The sequence below is a fragment of the Pangasianodon hypophthalmus genome, chromosome 10 (assembly GCF_027358585.1).
Source record: "Pangasianodon hypophthalmus isolate fPanHyp1 chromosome 10, fPanHyp1.pri, whole genome shotgun sequence".
Classification (NCBI taxonomy): domain Eukaryota; kingdom Metazoa; phylum Chordata; class Actinopteri; order Siluriformes; family Pangasiidae; genus Pangasianodon; species Pangasianodon hypophthalmus.
Window position 1 is genome coordinate 1,806,784 of NC_069719.1, and position 19,650 is coordinate 1,826,433.

The following is a 19,650-nucleotide window of genomic DNA, read 5'->3' on the forward strand; positions in this document are numbered from 1 at the left end:
TCTTTGGAGCTCTCCAGAGCAGCTAGTTCGGGCATCCCCTGCCGGTCCGCCGCTTCAGGGCACCGAGCTAGCCATTCTCATTACACCAGAGCTCAGTCTCGAGAGACTGATTCCCTTAGTAGACCACTTTGCGGTGTGGAAACTTCTGCCAAATGTGTCTCAATGGGTCCTGCATACTGTAGAGAGAGGCTACCGAATCCAATTCGGTTCTCCACCGCCTCGTTTTTGCGGGGTTCTTTCCACTCTGGTGGGCCCTGAGCAGATTCTTGTCCCAGGGCCCTGTGCTCGGAGCTCCTTGTCGCCGGGTAATGCTAGCGACGAACACATCTCTCACCAGATGGGGAGTGGTCATGAGTGGCCGCTCAGCCCGCGGTCTGTGGAGTGGCCGCCATCTCACGTGGCACATCAACTGCCTGGAGATGCTGGCCGTGTTTCTAGCATTAAAGCACTTTCTCCCGGACCTAAAAGATCGCCATGTGTTGGTGCGCACCGACAACACAGTGGTGGTCTCTTACATCAACCACCAGGGAGGTCTACGTTCGCGACCCCTTTACAGGCTGGCGCACCAGATCCCTGTGTGGTCCCTGGGGAAACTACCCCCAAATACGCCCTTCCCCCAAATGCTCTGCTCCCAGGAATTCTGGAGAGGGTGCGCCGGGACGGGGTCTGTCTGTTGCTAGTAGCCCCATTCTGGCCGGGCCGAGTATGGTTCTCGGACCTGATTTCCCTTCTCGACGGCTCTCCAAGGGAGATTCGCATCAGGAGGGGTCTCTCTCACAGGCGGGGGGTACCATCTTCCACCACCCCGGAGTTGTGGAAGCTGTGGGTGTGGCCTCTGAGGGGGCACAACTTGTAGCTTCCAGTCTCTCAGCCGAGGTTGTTGAGACCATTCTCCAATCCAGAGCTCCCTCGAGGAGGAAACTGTATGCCTTGAGGTGGAAACTTTTCACTTCTTGGTGCGGAGACCGCCAGCTCGACCCAGTTAACTGCCCAGTTGGTACAGTGCTGGAGTTCCTGCAGGCCCGTTTCTCCGCAAGGTTGACCCAATCCATCTTGAAGGTCTACGTGGCAGCCATTGCTGCCTACCACACCCCTCTCAGTGGTCAGTCTGTGGGCAGACACCCCCTGGTTACACATTTCCTCTGCAGTGCGCTGAGGCTGAGGCCTCTGGTACGATCTCGTGTCCCACCGTGGGACCTGGCTGTGGTGATAGTGGCTCTCTGTAAACCCCCTTTCGAGCCTATAGAGGGGATTTCTGATCGTCTTCTCACTATGAAGACTGCCTTTCTTCTGGCGATTTCCTCTGTTAAGAGAGTTGGGGATCTACAAGCCCTCCCTGTGGCCCCCTCTTATTTAGACTTTGCGCCCGGTCTGGCCAAAGCATTCCTCTACCCTCGAGCGGGTTATGTACCTAAAATTCCCTTGTCTACACCATGGCCGGTTGTACTCCAGGCCTTCTGTCCTCCTCCCTTTCGGGAGCCCGACAAGCAGAGGCTTAACTGTATGTGAGGCTTAACTGTAACAGAGCTGCTCTGTGGAGAAAGGCGGGCCAGTTGTTTGTGTGTTATGGTCCCCCTAAGAGGGGTCTTCCTGCTACTAAGCAGACCCTCAGTCGGTGGATCGTGGATGCCATCTGTCTGGCCTATGAGTCCTCTGATCTCCCCTCGCCCTTGGGGGTCAAGGCTCACTCTACCAGAAGTGCGGCGGCCTCAAAGGCCTTTTTTTGCAGATGTCCTGCATAGGGTTGGTCCACGCCCCTGACGTTCGCCAGGTTCTATGGCCTCGATATGCGGCATACTCATTCCCATAGAGTTTCGACGCAGCTCGAGTTCCTGAAGGGGAACGTCTCTGGGTTACGCATGTAACCATGGTTCCCTGAGGGAACGAGATGCTGCGTCTCAGTGCCATACTTCCGGCATCCCTGTGAGCGCTTGCTTCATTTCTCAGAAGCTGCCACTGTATCCACCGCTCGTGCTTTTAAGCTTCCGGGTCACTATGTCACCCCGCCCGTGATGTCTCGCCCATCCATTGGACTGATTACACACGTGATTCAGAGCGTGGTCACGCTGAAGACGTTCCCATAGCGTTTTGATGCTGCGTCTTGTTCCCTCGGGGAACCATGGTTACATGCATAACCCAGAGACGTTTGTTGTTGTTTTTTTTGTTGTGCCAGACACTGTTTAAACATTATTTTAAAAAATACATGATTTTATATGGATATAGATATTGAATTAAAAAAAGGCAAAAAAGGATCTTTAGTCAATTATGAATGTCATTAAGCTTATCATAACAAACATTGAACATTAAAATTCCACCTGCTGTTGTTTCTTCTGGTGCTGTTTCTTCTGTTGTTGTTGTTGTTGTTGTTGTTGTTTCTTCTGTTGTGCCAGACTCTGTTTAAACAGAGTGATAAAATACATGGTTTTCATACTCAAACTAAAGTCATTTAAGGAAATGCAGAGCTGATGTGCTATAGAGGAAAGTCTAGAATAGAACAATACCATGATCCAAATAAAAAGAAAAACAAGGATACAGAGCTGTTCTACTTTCTAAAATTCCAGACTGCCAGGAAAGTTTTCTTCTGGAAGCCATCAAGTAGTGTAGTGCAGTAAATTGCTTGGTTTGTTAATGCTAATGATAAGATAGAGGTTTGGCTGGCTCTAATCCATGCAATATACTGGTTACAGTTTCACAGTGGACCACTATCAGACACACTACAAATGTTTGATACCCAAGCCAATTGGCTATACTGGCTCAAAACTGCAGTTGCTACTAGAAATATATTCAGTAGAGATAGTATGTGGACCTGATTCAGGGAAGCAGAATCCATCCCATTGTGGAGACTGACACCTTCACACAGTGTTGAGATTATTGACATGAGGCCTGATTAGGGTGCCAACCAAATCTTCTTGATGCCTTCTCGAGTATGAAAATAGTAATACAATGAAAAGTGGGCATGTGCTGCCTACTCTATATGCAGGCCTTCTGTATCTGGATGGAATGGCTATAGGCAAATGAGTTGCATGCATTGTTGGGGACTAGAGTGCAACCAGGTCATGGTGTGGTTTAACCCAGCATTTCTGCTAAAGATATTGGCACACCATCATATAACTCTTGCGGGTCATTGTAGATTATATGTTACTTCATCACAATCCATGTTCTCTGTGGTAAGTTTGAGTGATTCTCATCTTCAATAAAGAATGGTTTCACTATTATTTAAGAGTGCTGTCTTATTTTCTGGTGCACTGTCAGAATATGTTATGGACCATTGTGACAACATTGATAGGCAGTCTTTACTACTTACAGGAGAAAACTGCTTTGTCAGTTCAGAATGTAAAGCAATAGAACAGAAGATTATGTATGCAATTCTATGACTTAGTTGAAGACCACCAACACAACTTGGTCAATTGACCAATTTGTATACACTTGTGGATGATTAATGACTCATAGTCACACTATCCAGTGTCCAGAAAAGAAGAGGATTTCCTTTTGAGTCTTGTTCCTCTCAACGTTTCTTTCTCATGTCATTTCAGGAAGTTTTTTCCTTGCAGCCATCGTTTCTGCCATGCTCATTAAGAATAAATTTAAATATTTATCCAGATTTCTGTAAAGCTGTTTTGTGACAATATCCATTGTTAAAATGCTATATACTGTAAATAAAAAAAAAAATGTCTGACATAGTGGGGAGCTTTTATACTGTATGTAGGGTACTTTCATGAGATCAATTTTTTTTTTTTTTTTGGACTGAACAAGCAAACAAGCATATGAAAAGACTTCACTAATTCTACAAGGAAAATGTCCTGGGGGTCCTCCATTTAGTTGCAAAAAACCACAGTTACATGTATAACTTCAATTTTACAGATGATGACAAGGTACAAAGACAAATATTCAATGTTTAATCTTCAGAAAGGAAACATACCTGTTGGTGTTGTTGTCTCAGGACCAGTTGTAGTGAAACAGTAGACTATAAGAGTGATAATAATAAGTGATAATAATAAATGCATGTATTTTAATGAAATTAATGATTTAATTAATGATTTAAAAATTTTAAAAACAGTAAAGTCATATCATTAGTAATAAAATAAAACATACAAATGAATTCAGTAAAAACACACTTAAGGTCTTGTACAAAGCTGCATTTGCTGTTTGGGTGCTTGTTCTGACCTATATGGAATGAGTAAGAATATCTAATATACAGTATATTCTAAATAAATATCTTATTTAAGTAAATATCACAAACATCATCTTGGGGAGCAATAAAGTCCATTTATTCATCCATCTATCAATTCATCCATCCATCTATATATCAAAAAAAAAATCCCATTCCCTGTTCTCAACAAGCAAACAAGCATACAGAGTTCTGCAAAAAAACAAGAGTGAGCAGTGGAAGAAAATCCTTTTCTGTCCAGTTTCTGAATCATGAGACATGATTGTCCCAAATTTATCTGTCTCCTTAGTGGTAAAAAACCACCATGTCCATACAGGTCCAGATTTTGCCCACGCAACAGCGACAATTACCAAGCTGTCAACAGCATCAACTAAAATCTGCTGTAGGCAACACTATGCAAGCAACCCCTTTTGTAAAGAAAAGGACAGAGAATCAGATTACACACTCCTGTTCTGCACCTTGGCAACCCTGGTACTGAATGGAATGTAAAAAAATCTTTTAGAACTGCTTATCGCCATGGACATCAAACTCACATTCTAGACTAGTACAACCACTCTAGCTGGACAAAATGCTGTGAGATTGCCACCAGCAAGAAGCTAGAAGCCTCACATTTGGTTCCTTTGAGCCCATGCCACTAGGCAGGGCACTTGCCTAGCAAATTCATTCTGGAAGAATGCCAGAGGCAGACATAGGCTGGGTTGTGTCTGTATTATGGAGACTATATGAATAACTATTGTAAACCCCATCACAACATTCATCTGGTCAAATAAAATTACCAGGTACAAACCACAACCCTACTGGTGCAAGTTGATATTACACACTTTGAAATCATGCCTTTCTGTTTCATGACTCATCTTATGTCTCAGATGTTTTAGGATCGCCAACAGCTAAAAAAAATATCCACATATTCATGGACTTGTAGCCTGGTTCCCTAAGTATAGAGATCATTGCCTCCTTCTTCAGTGCAGCTCTATTGGCAGAAAGCTTTGGCAAGCAAGGCGGCACAAAGTTGCCATCACCTCATCCCTTGAACTGCATCATGGACCATCTGCTAGATGTTTCTTTGCAAAGAAGAAAGATGGAGGACATTAGACCTACATAGATTGGTGGGGCATAACCATAAAGTTTCAACACCCACTGCCACAATGGAGCAACTGAATAGAGCACATTGCTATCCCAAACTAGGATTTAATGAAACCTTGTTTGTATTGTGAAGATGGGCTGGCAGCCTGTGTCAGAAAACCAGCAACCGCTCCTCGTGCTACTGCCACCACTGTGTGGAACGGACAGCGCCAGTTCAGCACCCTGAATGTTTTGGACAGCAAGAGAGCACGTGGCTGCCAGAGGCAGAGTAACGAGGCACGGCTGGCAGCCAATTGTGGAGATGACATCTCTCTACCGTTGGGGAGACGCCGGGAGAGTATGAAAGGAGACAGCGGCAGAAGACAGAGAGACAGTTTTGAGCTCCGGCCCCTCACTAACAGTGTTGTTTCCTTTTTTCTTCTTGCAGACGAGGAGGAAGATGACGCCTCAGGAAGCTGCTGCTAACCCTGCCTGTCTGCTGGGCGTGTTCAGAGCTCACTGAGGCCCACCGCTGCTGTCAGCCTCCGTCCTCACCTCACTTCACTCAGCACACAGAGCACTGTTACACCTCTGTTTTCCACTGTAATCTGAACTTTATTTGAAGAATTACAAAATAAAAACACTGCCTTTGCACCTTATCCCTCTCTCTCATGGTTCCTGCTCACTACCTCCCACACTGCAAAGCGTGACACTGGTGGAGGATGCGGGCATGAGCATGGAAACTAACCCCAGTAATCCCATTAACCCATGGACATACACTTATTGCAAGCCAGCCTACAGCAGCAGGCCGTCACGCAGGACCAGGCCCAGGGATTATGGCTGGCCACACAGGAATTGCTGGAGCAGCGACAAAGATGGTCAGCGGCTGCCATCCCTCTCCCTGACCCCTGCCAAGAAGCCCAGTGCTTCCTGACTAAGATAATGAGCAATGATGATGTGGAAGCCTACCTGCACACGTTCGACTGCCCAGCACTCAGAGAGGGCTGGCCAGAGGAAGATTGGGCCCTCATCCTGGTTCCTTATCTCTTGGGGGAAGCCCAGCTGGCCTATCACACTATGGACCTGGCGGAGGCTGCTGACTACACCCAGCTTAAGGCCGAGATCCTCACCCACTGTGGTTTATCCCCAGTGAAAGTGGTGACAGAGTTCCACCGCTGGGTGAATGACCTGAAGGAAAATCTGTGACAGCAAATGGACTGCCTTCTCTGAACTACCAAGAGGTGGCTGCATCGAGATAGAAGTACAGCGAGTGAAGTGGTTGAGAAGGTGGCCATGGACCGTTTCCTTCGAGCTCTGCCTCCAGAAGAACGCAAGGCCGTAGGCATGAGTGACTCCCAAAACCCCTGAGAGGTGCTGGGCATGCTCGAACGGGCCCTCGCTACCATGGAGTTCAGCAGGGGAGAGCAACAAGAGTACCCCAAAGCAGTTACCACCCACCACCCCGGCCCGCTGTATCACGGGGAGAGGAGGCCACCTCACCGCCCTGTCTATGGGACACCCCAGAACAAACCCACTCTACACACGGCGCCATCACCCCGCAAGCCTATGATCCGAGTGAAGTTGAATGGAAGGCCTACCTCCGCCCTGCTGGACACAGGAAGCACCATCACCAAGTCTGTCCGTCACTCCTGCCTGATCCCCAGCCAGAAAAAGGAAACGTGATGGTGACCTGTGTCCACAGGGTCACCCGAGAAATTCCAGCAGCTCGAGTGCATATTCAGAACACCATAGGGGAATGGTCTGTCCTAGTGGGGCTCGTACCTGAGCTCCCCGTACCCCTCCTGCTCAGACGAGATTGGGCAGGGTTCTCTGCTGCATCAACTACACCCAAGCGGCCGAGGGTCCGGCAAGCCTACATGGCCCAACGCCACTGAGACACCGGGGCAACCTCAGCAGGTGAGGACCTTCCCCCCACTAATCCTATGTCCTCTGTGTCTTCACAGGTTGTACGGGAGCAGACGGAAGCCAGGTGGCTGAAACACTGCTGTAGCCAGATGCAGGTGATCGAAGGGGTCCAGCAAGACCCAGACTGGTGGCTACCAGCTTCCTATTTCTTAGAGCGAGGGGGACTCCTGTACTATCACACAGAGTGTTGAGGAGAGCCCTGCAATGTGCTGGTGGTGCCTCACGCCCGAACCCTAGGCCTAATGCACCTGGTACAGTCTCACCCTCTGGGAAGCAATCTGGGGGCCCGCAACATGTTAGAGAAACTATGGGACCATTTCCTCTTGCCCGGGATGGATGCTGAAGTAAAAGCCTTCTGCCAGGGGTGCCCCCAATGTTAACGCATGGCCCCCAGCAACCCACTCCCTCGCTGTTGATCCCACTCCCCATCATTGGTGTCCCTTTCGAACAAGTAGGCATGGACCTGGTAAGGCCACTCCCAAAATCTCCCCGGGGCCACGAACACATCCTGGTCATCATGTATTACGCCACCCGATACCCCGAGGCAGCACCCCTGCAGAAGGCCACCTCCCAGAACATTGCCCAAGAGCTCCTCCTCCTCTTCAGCTAGGTCGGAATCCCCAAGGACATCCTCACTGACCAAGGTACGCCATTCATGTCAAAACTAATGGTGGATCTGTGTCAGTTGTTGCAGGTTAAGCACCTGAGGATATCCGTCTACCACCCCCTAGACTGACGGGCTGGTAGAGAGATTCAACCAAACCTTGAAGAAGATGCTAAGTTGGGTGGTAGATAAACAAGGGAGGAACTGGGACCTACTCCTCCCCTACATCCTCTTCGCTGTCCAGGAAACACCCCAAGCTTCTACTGGCTTCACCCCATTTGAACTGCTCTTTGGACGGCGGCCTTGGGGACTATTGGACATGGCCCGGGAGGCCTGGGAGGAGCAGCCATCCCCATTCCACTCGTTAGTGGTCTACATTCACATTCAAGACATGCAGGAGAAAATTGATCGAGTAGCTCCTATTGTGAGGGAGCACATGGAGACAGCGCAGCAGGAACAACGACGAACCTACAGCCACCCAGCTCAACCCAGAGAGTTTAATCCAGGAGACCTGGTGCTACTGCTCCTTCCCAATGCCTCCTGCAAGTTCCTGGCTCGCTGGCAAGGCCCGTACAAAGCCCTCAAGAGGGTGGGTCCTGTGAACTATCGCCTGCAACAACCAGGTAAGAAGGCAGACACACAGTTATACCACATTAACCTTGGACTAAAAGTGGACTAACCCGGCGCCTGTGATGTCTGCCTTTGCGAGTCTTACCGCAGATCCCCAAGAGCCGACCTTGGTCAACCGAGGAGGTGAGCTCCCTCCAGCCTGGAGCCAGGAGCTCTCGGAAGTGGTGGACCAGTTCTCCGACATATTCTCCTCCACCCCGGGCCTCACCCACCTGGTCCACCATGACATCAAGACCCCACCGGGAGTTGTGGTCTTCCAGAGGCCCTACCTACCAAGATTCTAGAAAGGGCTGTAGAAGGGCAGTTCATACTTGTATAGGAATAACATTCATGAAATCATTGAGTAAGGATTTAGGCCTCATCACAGCACTGGGACAGTGCTGGTTAAAGTGGTAAGCGACCTACTATGAGCTTCCAATCAGGGTTGTGTCTCCTTGCTTGGGTTGCTTGACCTTAGTGCAGATTTTGATACCACAGATCATAATATTTTTCACCATAGACTAAAAATGTGGAATGACTCATAATTGCACTATCTGGTCTCACTCTGAAGAGGATGGGGTCCTCTTTTGAGTCTGGTTCCTCTCACAGTTTCTTCCTAATGTTGTCTCGGGGAGTTTTTCCTTGCCACTGTAATGTCTAGCTTAAATCTAAATCAGATGTCTTTAAAGCTGCATAATGGAATTGTCTATTGTTAAAAGCACTATACAAATAAAATTGAAAATTTTATTACTGATACTTGGTTAGGTTAGGTTAAGTTCAACTTTATTGTCATTGTCAGAGTACAAGAACAGAGACAACGAAATGCATAACTTGATTATGCCGTATGGTTTGGCCCATGCCACATTCATTGTCCAATCTTTTGTTAATGTGGTTTTCTGTGATATACTCCAATGGTATGCTGTAGAATACATCAGTGTCATCCTAGTGTTCTACTCTAGCCTGCTGGTGAATGTTGGACATGGGAGAGCTATGCTATTGCAGTTACTATGTTACAGCCCATTCAGTGCGGAAAGTAATTTTGTGTGTTTTTGTGTGCAGGTCCACTCAACATTTTGTGCTCCTGCTTCCACATTCCACTTCACAGACAATGACTAATACTTCACTACATCTCACATCTATCTGCTGATGCTGTACAACCTAACCCTAGACTGTCAAGAGTGTCTGGGAGGAGAGGGTGAGATTGTTCAAATTTTCTGTGGCAGTGGGAGGAATTGGTCAAATCTTCTGAGGGAGCAGGCAGAATTGGAACACTAGTCCTGACTCCCGATTGCTTTGTCATTACTATCCTTTGGTACCTCAGTCAAAAAAAATAAAAAATACAGCTGCCATAGCTGGTGACCATGGACAATCAGACAAGCCATTAGAAAATGTTTATGTCCCAGAGGCTGTTTAAGGAAAGCTTATCACTCAGGTACACATAAACAGTTACAGAGGGCTTGAATAACTCCTTTCAACAGGTATTGCTTCCCAACCTGCAATGCTGATGTACAGTTTTACTATATAGCTATAGGACATGAGTTATAGTTTGGTTCTTTAATATTTTAGCCTGATTGTTATGGAGACAACTAACATGCAAGCTACTTGGAAAGGATTTGTCTGTAACAATCTTCTCTTATGCTTTGATATTTGTGAATGCACAGCAAATTAGTATGAAAAAAAAACAGGCTAACAACTAACAAACAAGGTTCTGGTAAACATGCAGACAAATTATGATATACTAATCATTCTTGTCATGATCATGCTAACCACAAAGGTAACATAGCAAAGAGGCTATATTTAATAATATATAGATTTATCAACACAAGGAATACACCGATCTTTTCGATATAAAATATTACCACAGGAAATGTACCTGGTGTTGTTGTTGTACTGGAACAATAATCTATTAGAGAGATAATATATAGAGCTCAAACTTAGTATGCATTGTATATTATCTATTTGTGCTACATATTATACAGTATTTTCACAGTTCCATGTATTTACATTTTATATTAATTATATTAATATAAAATATTAATATGTTCATTATGTCTGTTACACTATAACTGAAATAATATTTCTAAACAAGCTTGTCTGATAATATATTTCATAAACTAAATTCAGTCAATATGCATTATCTGCATACTGTGAAGTCGTTAAGCACATCTGCTGCTCATTAACTCTTTAGTTTTTATCTTTTTAATATTTTTTTTTCCTCACCATCATAATCATAACAGCAGTGTCTGTTAACCCGACAGTCGCTGGTGCAGGAACACACACTGAGATTGTAGCCACAGTTACACCTGCAGGATGGGGAATCTGTTCACAGAAAAAAAAATAAAATAAATTAAAGCAATAGTATGCATTAGTGCATTAGTGCAAATGTTAAAGAAATAGTTTAGCCAAAAGAGAAATGTCCACAATCTCCTCCTTAATTTTAAATGTAGTCAATCTGCCAAGTCTCCAAATTTTATAACCTCCAGTTTAGTGCATAATGAGGAGTTAATACCAAGATTGCACACAAATCATCAGATGTCACAATCAGAATGCACAAAAAATGATGCAATGCCAAATTAGTTAATAAAATACATTTTGGAATGACACAATATAGAACATATATTTCAGTATGACACAGTATTTAGAAATATATTTTAAATATATTTTGAATGAGAGAACTTTTTCTCTGTGCACCTATTGTTTTGGCTTTAAGTGGCCAAATTAAGTCATCAGCTGTGTATGTGGCCTTGTATGCCTAAATCATCTGATTACAGTGAATCTGGAGATTATTCCGGGAATGATGGACCCCAGGTGGGGATACACCCTAGATGAGGTGCCAGTCCATCACAAGGCATTGTGCACACACGTTCACTCACTCATTCAAAGGGGTAATTCAAAGTCATCAATCCACCTACAGTATGTTTTTGGGAGGTGGAAAGAAGAATGTATGTGATTGTTGAACATCTAATCCTGCCTCAGCTGCTATATCAGGAAGGCTTTTTCTCTAATTTTTGAACATGATGTGGAGATTTATGTATATTCAGTCACAAGAGCATCATTAAATAAAATCAGTAAAATTATACTGAAACATACCCAGGAAATTCCATTCTGCCCGAAACCCTTTGTAAACCATGCTGTCATAGCTGGAGAAAGTGACTGTCATGTATCTGCCACTGGAATTGAAAGAATTTCTACGATTTCCAGTCAAAATGTCCAAAAGTGGAGACTCGTCACTTGGACCATCGTACACATGGATCAGGTCCATCCACCACTCCAGTCTTAATCAAAACAAGTGAAAAAGATTTCAGCTCAGCACTGTGCAAAGCAGCAAGATAAACAAGCCTTATAGTGAACAGTCTAACCTCAGCTAACATTGTTATACTATAAACAGGTGTAATATATTACCAGGTAAATTAATTAATTAATTATAATTAAATTATTTAATAAATTAGTTTTTAATTAAGCCTTTTCTTACTCAACAAATGTGAAGTTTAGCATAATCAACTGCTGCTCAGAACCATGGAGCCTCCATGTGCACTCTGCATCTGGATAACTATTGGGATAATTGGGGCTGAAGAATTCCCCTTTCAACTGAGTCAGATCTTCACCACACAAAACTTCATCTGAAAAACATCATAGTTCACAGTGTATTAAATTATTAAAGTGTACAAAAAAGATGTACATCACAGCTGCTGTGGCCCTGTGGTGGTTTCCTTTCCATTGAGTAGATGAGGAACCTGAGACAAACCCCTTGGTTTGCTGGTGCAAGCTAGAGCTGTTTGTTTGTTTGTTTATTTATTTATTTATTTATTATTTTTATTCTGCCACATATGGATGTGATTAACAGGTGTCCACATACTTTTGGTCATATGGTGTTCAAGTAAACCTAGCCCGTGCTTCACCAGACCCACAAAAATATTATACTGCATCAACAATATAACCTATCACCTTCAAACTCAAACCTTCAAAAGACAAGTTCAATATTCATTCTTAACATAGGATATGTACCTGATGGTACTTCAGGATCAGCTCTGTCTGAACAATCTTCTGTAAGAGAAATAATAATAAAATGTTAGCATTATCTGTGTATTATATATTACATTTTTTGAAATTCTTTATTTTTAATGAAGCAGGGCACTTGCATAAAGTCACACACTTCTGATTGCACACTGCTCAATTCTTACAACTGAGCTGTAACCTAATCTAACCATAACCCTAACTCTTTCCCCTATTTATTTTACGCAGTTTAACAATTTTATATGTTTATACACTAAACAAGAAAAATCAATGAGAAAAATATCATTACAAAACCCAGATACCATCACCAGTGAGTAAACTACGCAACTAGTTTAAATAAAGTGGAGTCCAGAAAACTCCATAAAAGGTGACAAAAGGGTTGAAAACAACAAAAAGAATACAAAATGGTGAAAGAGCACCTCCTAAGCACAGTGCACACCAAATCTTCCAGTAATGTAATTCACCCATATGGATATAACATTAATACTGAATATTAAAACTCTGTTGTTTCTTCTGTTGTTGATTCTTTTGTTGTGCCAGACACTGTTTAAACATAGATAAAAAAAAATCCATGATTTTATATTGATATAGATATTGAATTAAAAAAAAGGGAAAAAGGATCTTTAGTCAATTATGAATGTCATTAAGCTTATCATAACAAATATTGAACATTAAAATTCCATCTGCTGTTGTTTCATCTGGTGTTGTTGTTTCTTCTGTTGTGCCAGACTCTGTTTAAACAGAGTGATAAAATACATGGTTTTATACTCAAACCAAAGTCATTTATGTAAATGCAGAGCTGATGTGTTATAGAGGAATGTCTAGAATAGAACAATACCATGGTCCAAATAAAAGGAAAAATGAGGATACAGAGCTGTTCTACTTTCTAAAATTTCAGACTGCCAGGACAGTTTCTTTTTCTGGAAGCCATCAAGTAGTGTTGTGCAGTAAATTACTTGGTTTGTTAATGCTAATGATTAGATAGAGGTTTGGCTGGCTCTAATCCATGCAATATACTGGTTATAGTTTCACAGTGGACCACTATCAGACACACTACAAATATGTGATACCCAAGCCAATTGGCTATACTTGCTGCAAACGTGCAGGTGCTACTAGAAATATATTCAATAGAGATAGTATGTGCACCCATTCAGGGAAGCAGAATCCATCCCATTGTGGAGCTAAGAAGCTTATATATCTTTTTAAAACAATTTCCATTCTGTATGCTATGTGGACAGTCCCAACAGCCGGTGACAAATAAGAGGGATCACGTGTTCAGACCTAGACAACAGCATGAACCCAACCACATTGGATCCAGTTGCAGTGCTCCTGGACGGTCTCCGCCAAGTTCTCGCCACTTCCGGATCCACACCAGTCACGCCCCCCAGGTCTTCCATGTCACCAACCAACATCACCAGTCCCATGGTCAATCCTGCGCCCTACTATGGCGGAGGACTGCAGTGCCTTTCTACTCCAGTGTTCCCTGGCAATTGAGATGCAACCACACCGGTTGAGCGAGCGATCTAAGATAGTATTAGTTCTTTCTCTACTCACTGGCAGAGCGCTGCAATGGGCCGATACTCTATGGCGTCAAGCAGGATCATCAACACAATCCTTCCAGAGCTTCACTGATCATTTCCTGGAGGTGCTTAGACATCCAGAAGGCAACTTCTCTATAAGTGAACAACTATATCACTTCAAACAAGGTAAAAACTCTGTGACTGACTATGCATTGCAGTTTCGCACCCTAGTCGTTGCCAGTGGGTGGAATGAGTGAGCCCTCATAACCACCTACAGACAGGGACTCAATCCCTTCCTTCATATACACCTCTCCGCTTTTGATGATACCATGGGGCTCGAGTGCTTCATACTATCCATCCAAGTGGCTAGCCACTTAGCCAACTGCTCCCAGGAGAACAGTGCCATGCAGTCCCCCCAGATACTTCCTCTATCATTAACTCCCTCTCTCCCAGAACCAGGAGTGGAGCCCATGCACGTTGACTCCACGCTCCTCACTCTGGTGGAAAGACATTGTCGGCTGACCCAGATGCTCTGCTTGTATTGTGCTGCAAGTGGGCACGTAATTGCCAAGTGCCCCATTTGCCCTCCTTGGCTGCTGGTGAGTTATCAAACTTTTCTGCAAGTTTGTGTGTCACATCTCACCACGGTGGTAACTCTGAGTACTGCTAATACAGTTTGCACTCTGAGTCCATTGAAGTCCTGGTTCTGGAGAAAGCTATCTCTGATCTCCTGTTGGGACGGCCCTGGTTAGTAAGACACAATCCAATAATCTGGTGCTCTACAGGTGAAGTCCTAAGGTGGGGCGATCAATGCTTCCCTGAATGTTTCCCTCTCCATCCTAAGTCCCTACCGGTCAGTTCCACACCCATTGAAAGCCCCAGAGCAACAGTCAGTGGATATTCCTGCCTGCTATGACCAATACAAGGACGTCTTCTGTCCTAAACGAGCCTCCCAACTGCCACCCCATAGTTCATGGGACTGTGCCATAGACCTCATACCAGGTGAGCCAGTGCCCAAAGGAAAGATTTACCCTCTGTCAATTCCAGAACAAAAGGCCATGGAGGAATACATCCAGGAGGTGCTACAACAAGGCTATATAGCCCCATCCACTTCCCCTGCTGCTTCCAGCTTCTTTTTGTAGCCAAAAAAGATGGAGGACTCTGGCCTTGCATAGACTACTGGGCACTCAACAAAATCACCGTTAAATACCGTTACCCACTTCCCCTTGTCCCAGCTGCATTGGAACAGCTCCGAGGTGCCCGGATATTCACAAAGTTTGACCTTCGCAGTGCATACAACCTCATCCAGATATGAGAGGGGGATGAGTGGAAGCCTGCTTTCATTACTCCCACAGGCCACTATGAGTATAGAGTTAGGCCCTATGGTCTTGTCAACTCCACCTCTGTATTCCAGGGCTTCATAAATGAGGTATTCCAGGAGTACATTAACCGCATTGTCCTGGTGTATATCGACAAAATTCTGGACGAGAGGAAGGTCCAAGCCGTCAAAACATGGCCGATACCCACGACCATTAAAGAACTTCAGAGTTTCTTAGGCTTCTCTAAATTCTACCGTTGTTTTATGTTTTTTTCTACCTTCGTTTTAACCAGTGGAGGCACTGGTTGGAGGGGCTCAGCATCCCTTCCTTGTCCTCACTGACCACTGAAACCTTGAGTACTTATGTGAGTCCAAGAGGCTAAACCCTAGACAAGCTAGATGGGCCCTTTTCTTTACCCAATTTAACTTTGCTATTTCTTATCTTCCAGAAATCAAAAACATGAAAGCGGATGCCCTGTCTCGTCTCCATGCACCAGAGGAACCCTCCAGTGATCCTGAACCCATCTTACCCCCAGGTGTAATAGTGAGTCCAATACAATGGTCCCTGGACAAGAAAATAGCAGAGGCAGCAGCAACTGAATCAGCTCCGCCAGGGTGCCCCAAAAACCGCAGGTATGTCCCCAGTTCCTTACAGCAGACTGAAGGACAGCTTCATCCACCAGGCTGTCAGGAAGCGCAACTCTCTCCCGGCTCTGCCTCCCCTCCCCTCTTCTGCACCATGCACTGACAAAACTCTGACCCTCTGACACCCCCCCACTTCCCCAGGACCTGCACCAGTCACCTGTGCAGCATTATTCTATGCTCTACCTCATACAGCATTGGCTGTAAACTACCTCTTCTGACACTTTAACTTTGTCACTTTAAACAGTCTGATAAGCTCTTTGCACTACTCACTTTACATCTGCACTGATTGCACTCTATCTGTTGTGCCTTGTGGATCTACATTTATACTATATTTATATGTTCCATTTGTATTTTTACATCCTTTTTTTGTGTGTGTTATCTGTATGCACCTAGGGTCTGAGAGTAATGTAATTTCAATTCTCTGTATGTGCTGAACATGTGGCAGAATTGACAATAAAGCAGACTTTGACTTTTGCAAAATGAACTAATCAAATCTGTGCACAACTCGATAGGCACTGGCCACCCTGGGAACAAGATGACCCTCTCACTGCTGCAAGAATGATTCTGGTTGCCCAGGATGGCACAGGACAACAAGCGGTTCGTCCAGGGATGCGCCATGTCCAAGACCCCACGACATCTGCCGTCAGGTAAACTCCTTCTCCTTCCGGTTCCTCATTGTCCATGGTCACACTTAGGAGTAGATTTTATAACTGACTTACCTCCTTCCAATGGTCATACCTGTATCTTAGTTATCATTGATTGATTCTCCAAAGCCTGTCGACTTCTTTAAAAGGCCTCCCTTCCACCTTGGAGATGGCAGAACTCTTGTTCAACCATGTGTTCAGAAACTTTGGTCTTCCCGAAGATATTGTGTCTGACCGAGGTCCCCATTTTTATCTCCAGGGTGTGGAGGGCCTTTTTTAAACTCCTAGGTGTGACCGTGAGCCTGTCATCTGGCTACCATCCCCAGTGCAATGGCCAACCTGCCATGGGCCTAATCCCGTTCCAATGTGTACTCGGCTTCCAATCCCCTCTATTCTGGGGAACCATCAGCGGTGCCAACGGTTGACCATTGGTTCCAGGAGTGTGAGAGGGTCTGGGAAGCAGCTCATCACCACCTGCAACAGGCAGCGCGCTGTCAGAAGGTCTACGCCAGTGCCCAGAGGAGTGAAACACCTAATTTCCAACCCAGGCAGGTGTAGCTATCCATGAGGGACATCCGACTGCACCTGTCTTGCAAAAGGCTAAGTCCCAGATTCATTGGTCCCTTCCCCATAGTTCAACAGATTAACCCTGTGACATATCATTTACAACTCCCCCACAATATAAAATTCACCCTGCTTTCCATGTCTCCCTTCCCAATCCATATCACCTTCCTGTTTCTGATTCCTCCACAGAGCCTGATCCTGTGAATGAACCTCCTCTCCCGATGATCCTGGACGACCAGCCAGTATATGCCATCAGAGAAATACTGAGCTCCCGATGCTGCAGAGGTCGCCTCGAATACCTCATAGACTGGGAAGGTTACAGGCCCAAAGAACAATCTTGGGTACCTACGGAGGATGTACTAGACCCAGCCCTCCTGGCGGAATTGCACTGTTCACACCCCCAGTGCCCAGCGCCGCGTAAGAGGGGTTGGCCGCTGTGTCAAGGTCAATGGTCCTCAGGAGCAGACCATTGGGGGGAGATGTCACAGGAACACCAGGCTTTGTTACCAACAGTCCGCGCCCTCTCACCCCAGAGAACTAACCAGCACCACCTGTCCCCAATCACCACACTCATTAGCACTCTATATAAGCACACACCTCACATTCACTCTTTGTCTGGCCACCTACTAGGAATAGTCTCACTTTTATCTGTGAGTACCTGTGTACACTGTAAGTTTCCCATGTCTCCCTACGATTCTCCTTCAAGACACGTGAGTCTGTTATATCCTGACAATGTGGAAGCACTAGGACTAAAGGTCAATCATGAGAAGAATGGACTGACTCCTTCACACAGTGTTGAGATTATTGACATGAGGCCTGATTAGGGCAACAACCAAACCTTCCTGATGCCCTCTCAAGTATGAAAATAGTAATACAATGAAAAGTGGGCATGTGCTACCTACTGTATAAGCAGACTTTCTGTATCTGGCTGGAATGGCTATAGACAAATGAGTTGGGGAAATGCATGCACTGTTGGGTACTAGAGTGCAAACAGGTCATGGTGTGGCTTAACCCAGCATTTCTGCTAAAGATTTTGGCACACCATCATGTAACTCTTGCAGGTAAGAATAGATTATATGTTACTTCATCACAATCCATGTTCTCTGTGGTGAATGATTCTCATCTTCAATGAAGAATAGCTTCAGCATTATTTAAGAGTGCTGTCTGTCATTTTCTAGATTCATTTTTAAAAACATACCTTCTTCTGTTTGTGGAGTTTGTATCATTTCAGTATCTGAGAAAAATAAAAATAATCTCATATTAGAGTAACACACAAACTAGCAAATGCACAAACCACAAGTTATTCTTATAGGTAACACATTTCATGACATTACACTGTAATCACATTACAATAAAATTTTAGTTAAACAAAATACATTAAACCATACAATAAACCATATATAGTTAAACCATATAAGTTAAACTAAAATCTTATTGAAAACATATTTACTTGTAATTAAACAATGTTAACAACTAGAATTATACACTTTTCTTGTTTGATAAAATCAGAGTCAACATCAAGTTCAACATTAAAACTCCACCTGCTGTTGTTTCACAGGTTCCTTTTGTTGTCATGCCTAAAAATTGTAAACATATTAAACTGTATTGCAAACATATTAAACTGTATGTAAGGATGCTGTTCATAGACCTCAGTTCAGCATTCAACACAATCATCTCTAACACTTAGCATGACAGCCTGACAGAGTCACCCCCGAAGTGCCCAAAAACACTCCCCCCTAACCCCCCGGTGGTCCTGCCCCGTAGGTAAAATGTTCATGCACAATCTGAAGTCCCGAGGCAGGCAATGCCTATAATATGAGCTTCCTTTCGAGAAGCCAAGAAGCAGACATGGGGCATACTGGGGGGAAGCAGGTGGTTGGTAGGTGGTTTGCCGGGGTCCGATTGGCTGAGCTGGGACATGAGTACTAGGGTTATTTGGCGGGAACCAGGCTTGGGAGGCTGTGTCATTAACCTCAGGAGTGAGTTGGTCTTTAGAGGTTTGTCCATCAGATTCAGATAGGAGCAAGGCATGTGAGGCCTTCTTGTCAGCTGCAGGAGTGCGCAGGTCTCGCGAGGTCGTATTGTCAGTTGCAGGAGTGCAAAGGAGGCCATCTCGTCAGCCTAAGGCAGGCAGTCTCATTGACCTCAGGCATGATCAGAGCTCAGCAGGCCGTCTCAGGCTGTCAGCTTCATGAAGGAGCAGAACTTGGGAGGCCTCGTCATTGGCCACAAACTGGAACTTGGCGTGGGAGGCCATCTCGTCAGCCTCGTCAGAAACCTGGCAGTAGAGATCACCTCATTGGTCTCAAGCTGGGGCTCTGGAGATGAGGTTGCCACATTGACCTTGGACTGGAGCTCAGCAGGGGAGACCACCTCATCGGTCTCAGGCTGGAGCTCTGGAAGCAAGGTCACCACACTGACCTCTGGTTGGAGCTCAGCAGGGGAGACCACCTCATTGATCTTAGGCTGGACCTCTTCAGGGAAGTAGGTCACCCTGTCAGCCTCTGGAGGGAGCTCTGCTAGAGAGGCTGCCCTGTCAACCTCTGACTGGAGCTTTGCAGGGAAGGTCACCACCC

The 19,650-nt window shown here is 45.1% G+C and overlaps 1 protein-coding gene across 1 annotated transcript in view; it reads right to left on the minus strand.

The window, feature by feature from the left end:
• LOC117598256 (cubilin-like) overlaps window positions 1-19,650 on the minus strand; it is a 133,024-nt gene that overhangs the window by 20,058 nt on the left and 93,316 nt on the right. The window contains exons 50-57 of the mRNA XM_053237502.1: window positions 18,273-18,308; window positions 12,375-12,413; window positions 11,842-11,989; window positions 11,460-11,644; window positions 10,590-10,688; window positions 10,243-10,272; window positions 3,920-3,964; window positions 2,316-2,393 (exon numbers count right to left, since the gene is read on the minus strand). Of these exons, the coding sequence (XP_053093477.1) occupies window positions 2,316-2,393; window positions 3,920-3,964; window positions 10,243-10,272; window positions 10,590-10,688; window positions 11,460-11,644; window positions 11,842-11,989; window positions 12,375-12,413; window positions 18,273-18,308 (660 nt within the window). The remainder of the gene's footprint in view (window positions 1-2,315; window positions 2,394-3,919; window positions 3,965-10,242; window positions 10,273-10,589; window positions 10,689-11,459; window positions 11,645-11,841; window positions 11,990-12,374; window positions 12,414-18,272; window positions 18,309-19,650) is intronic.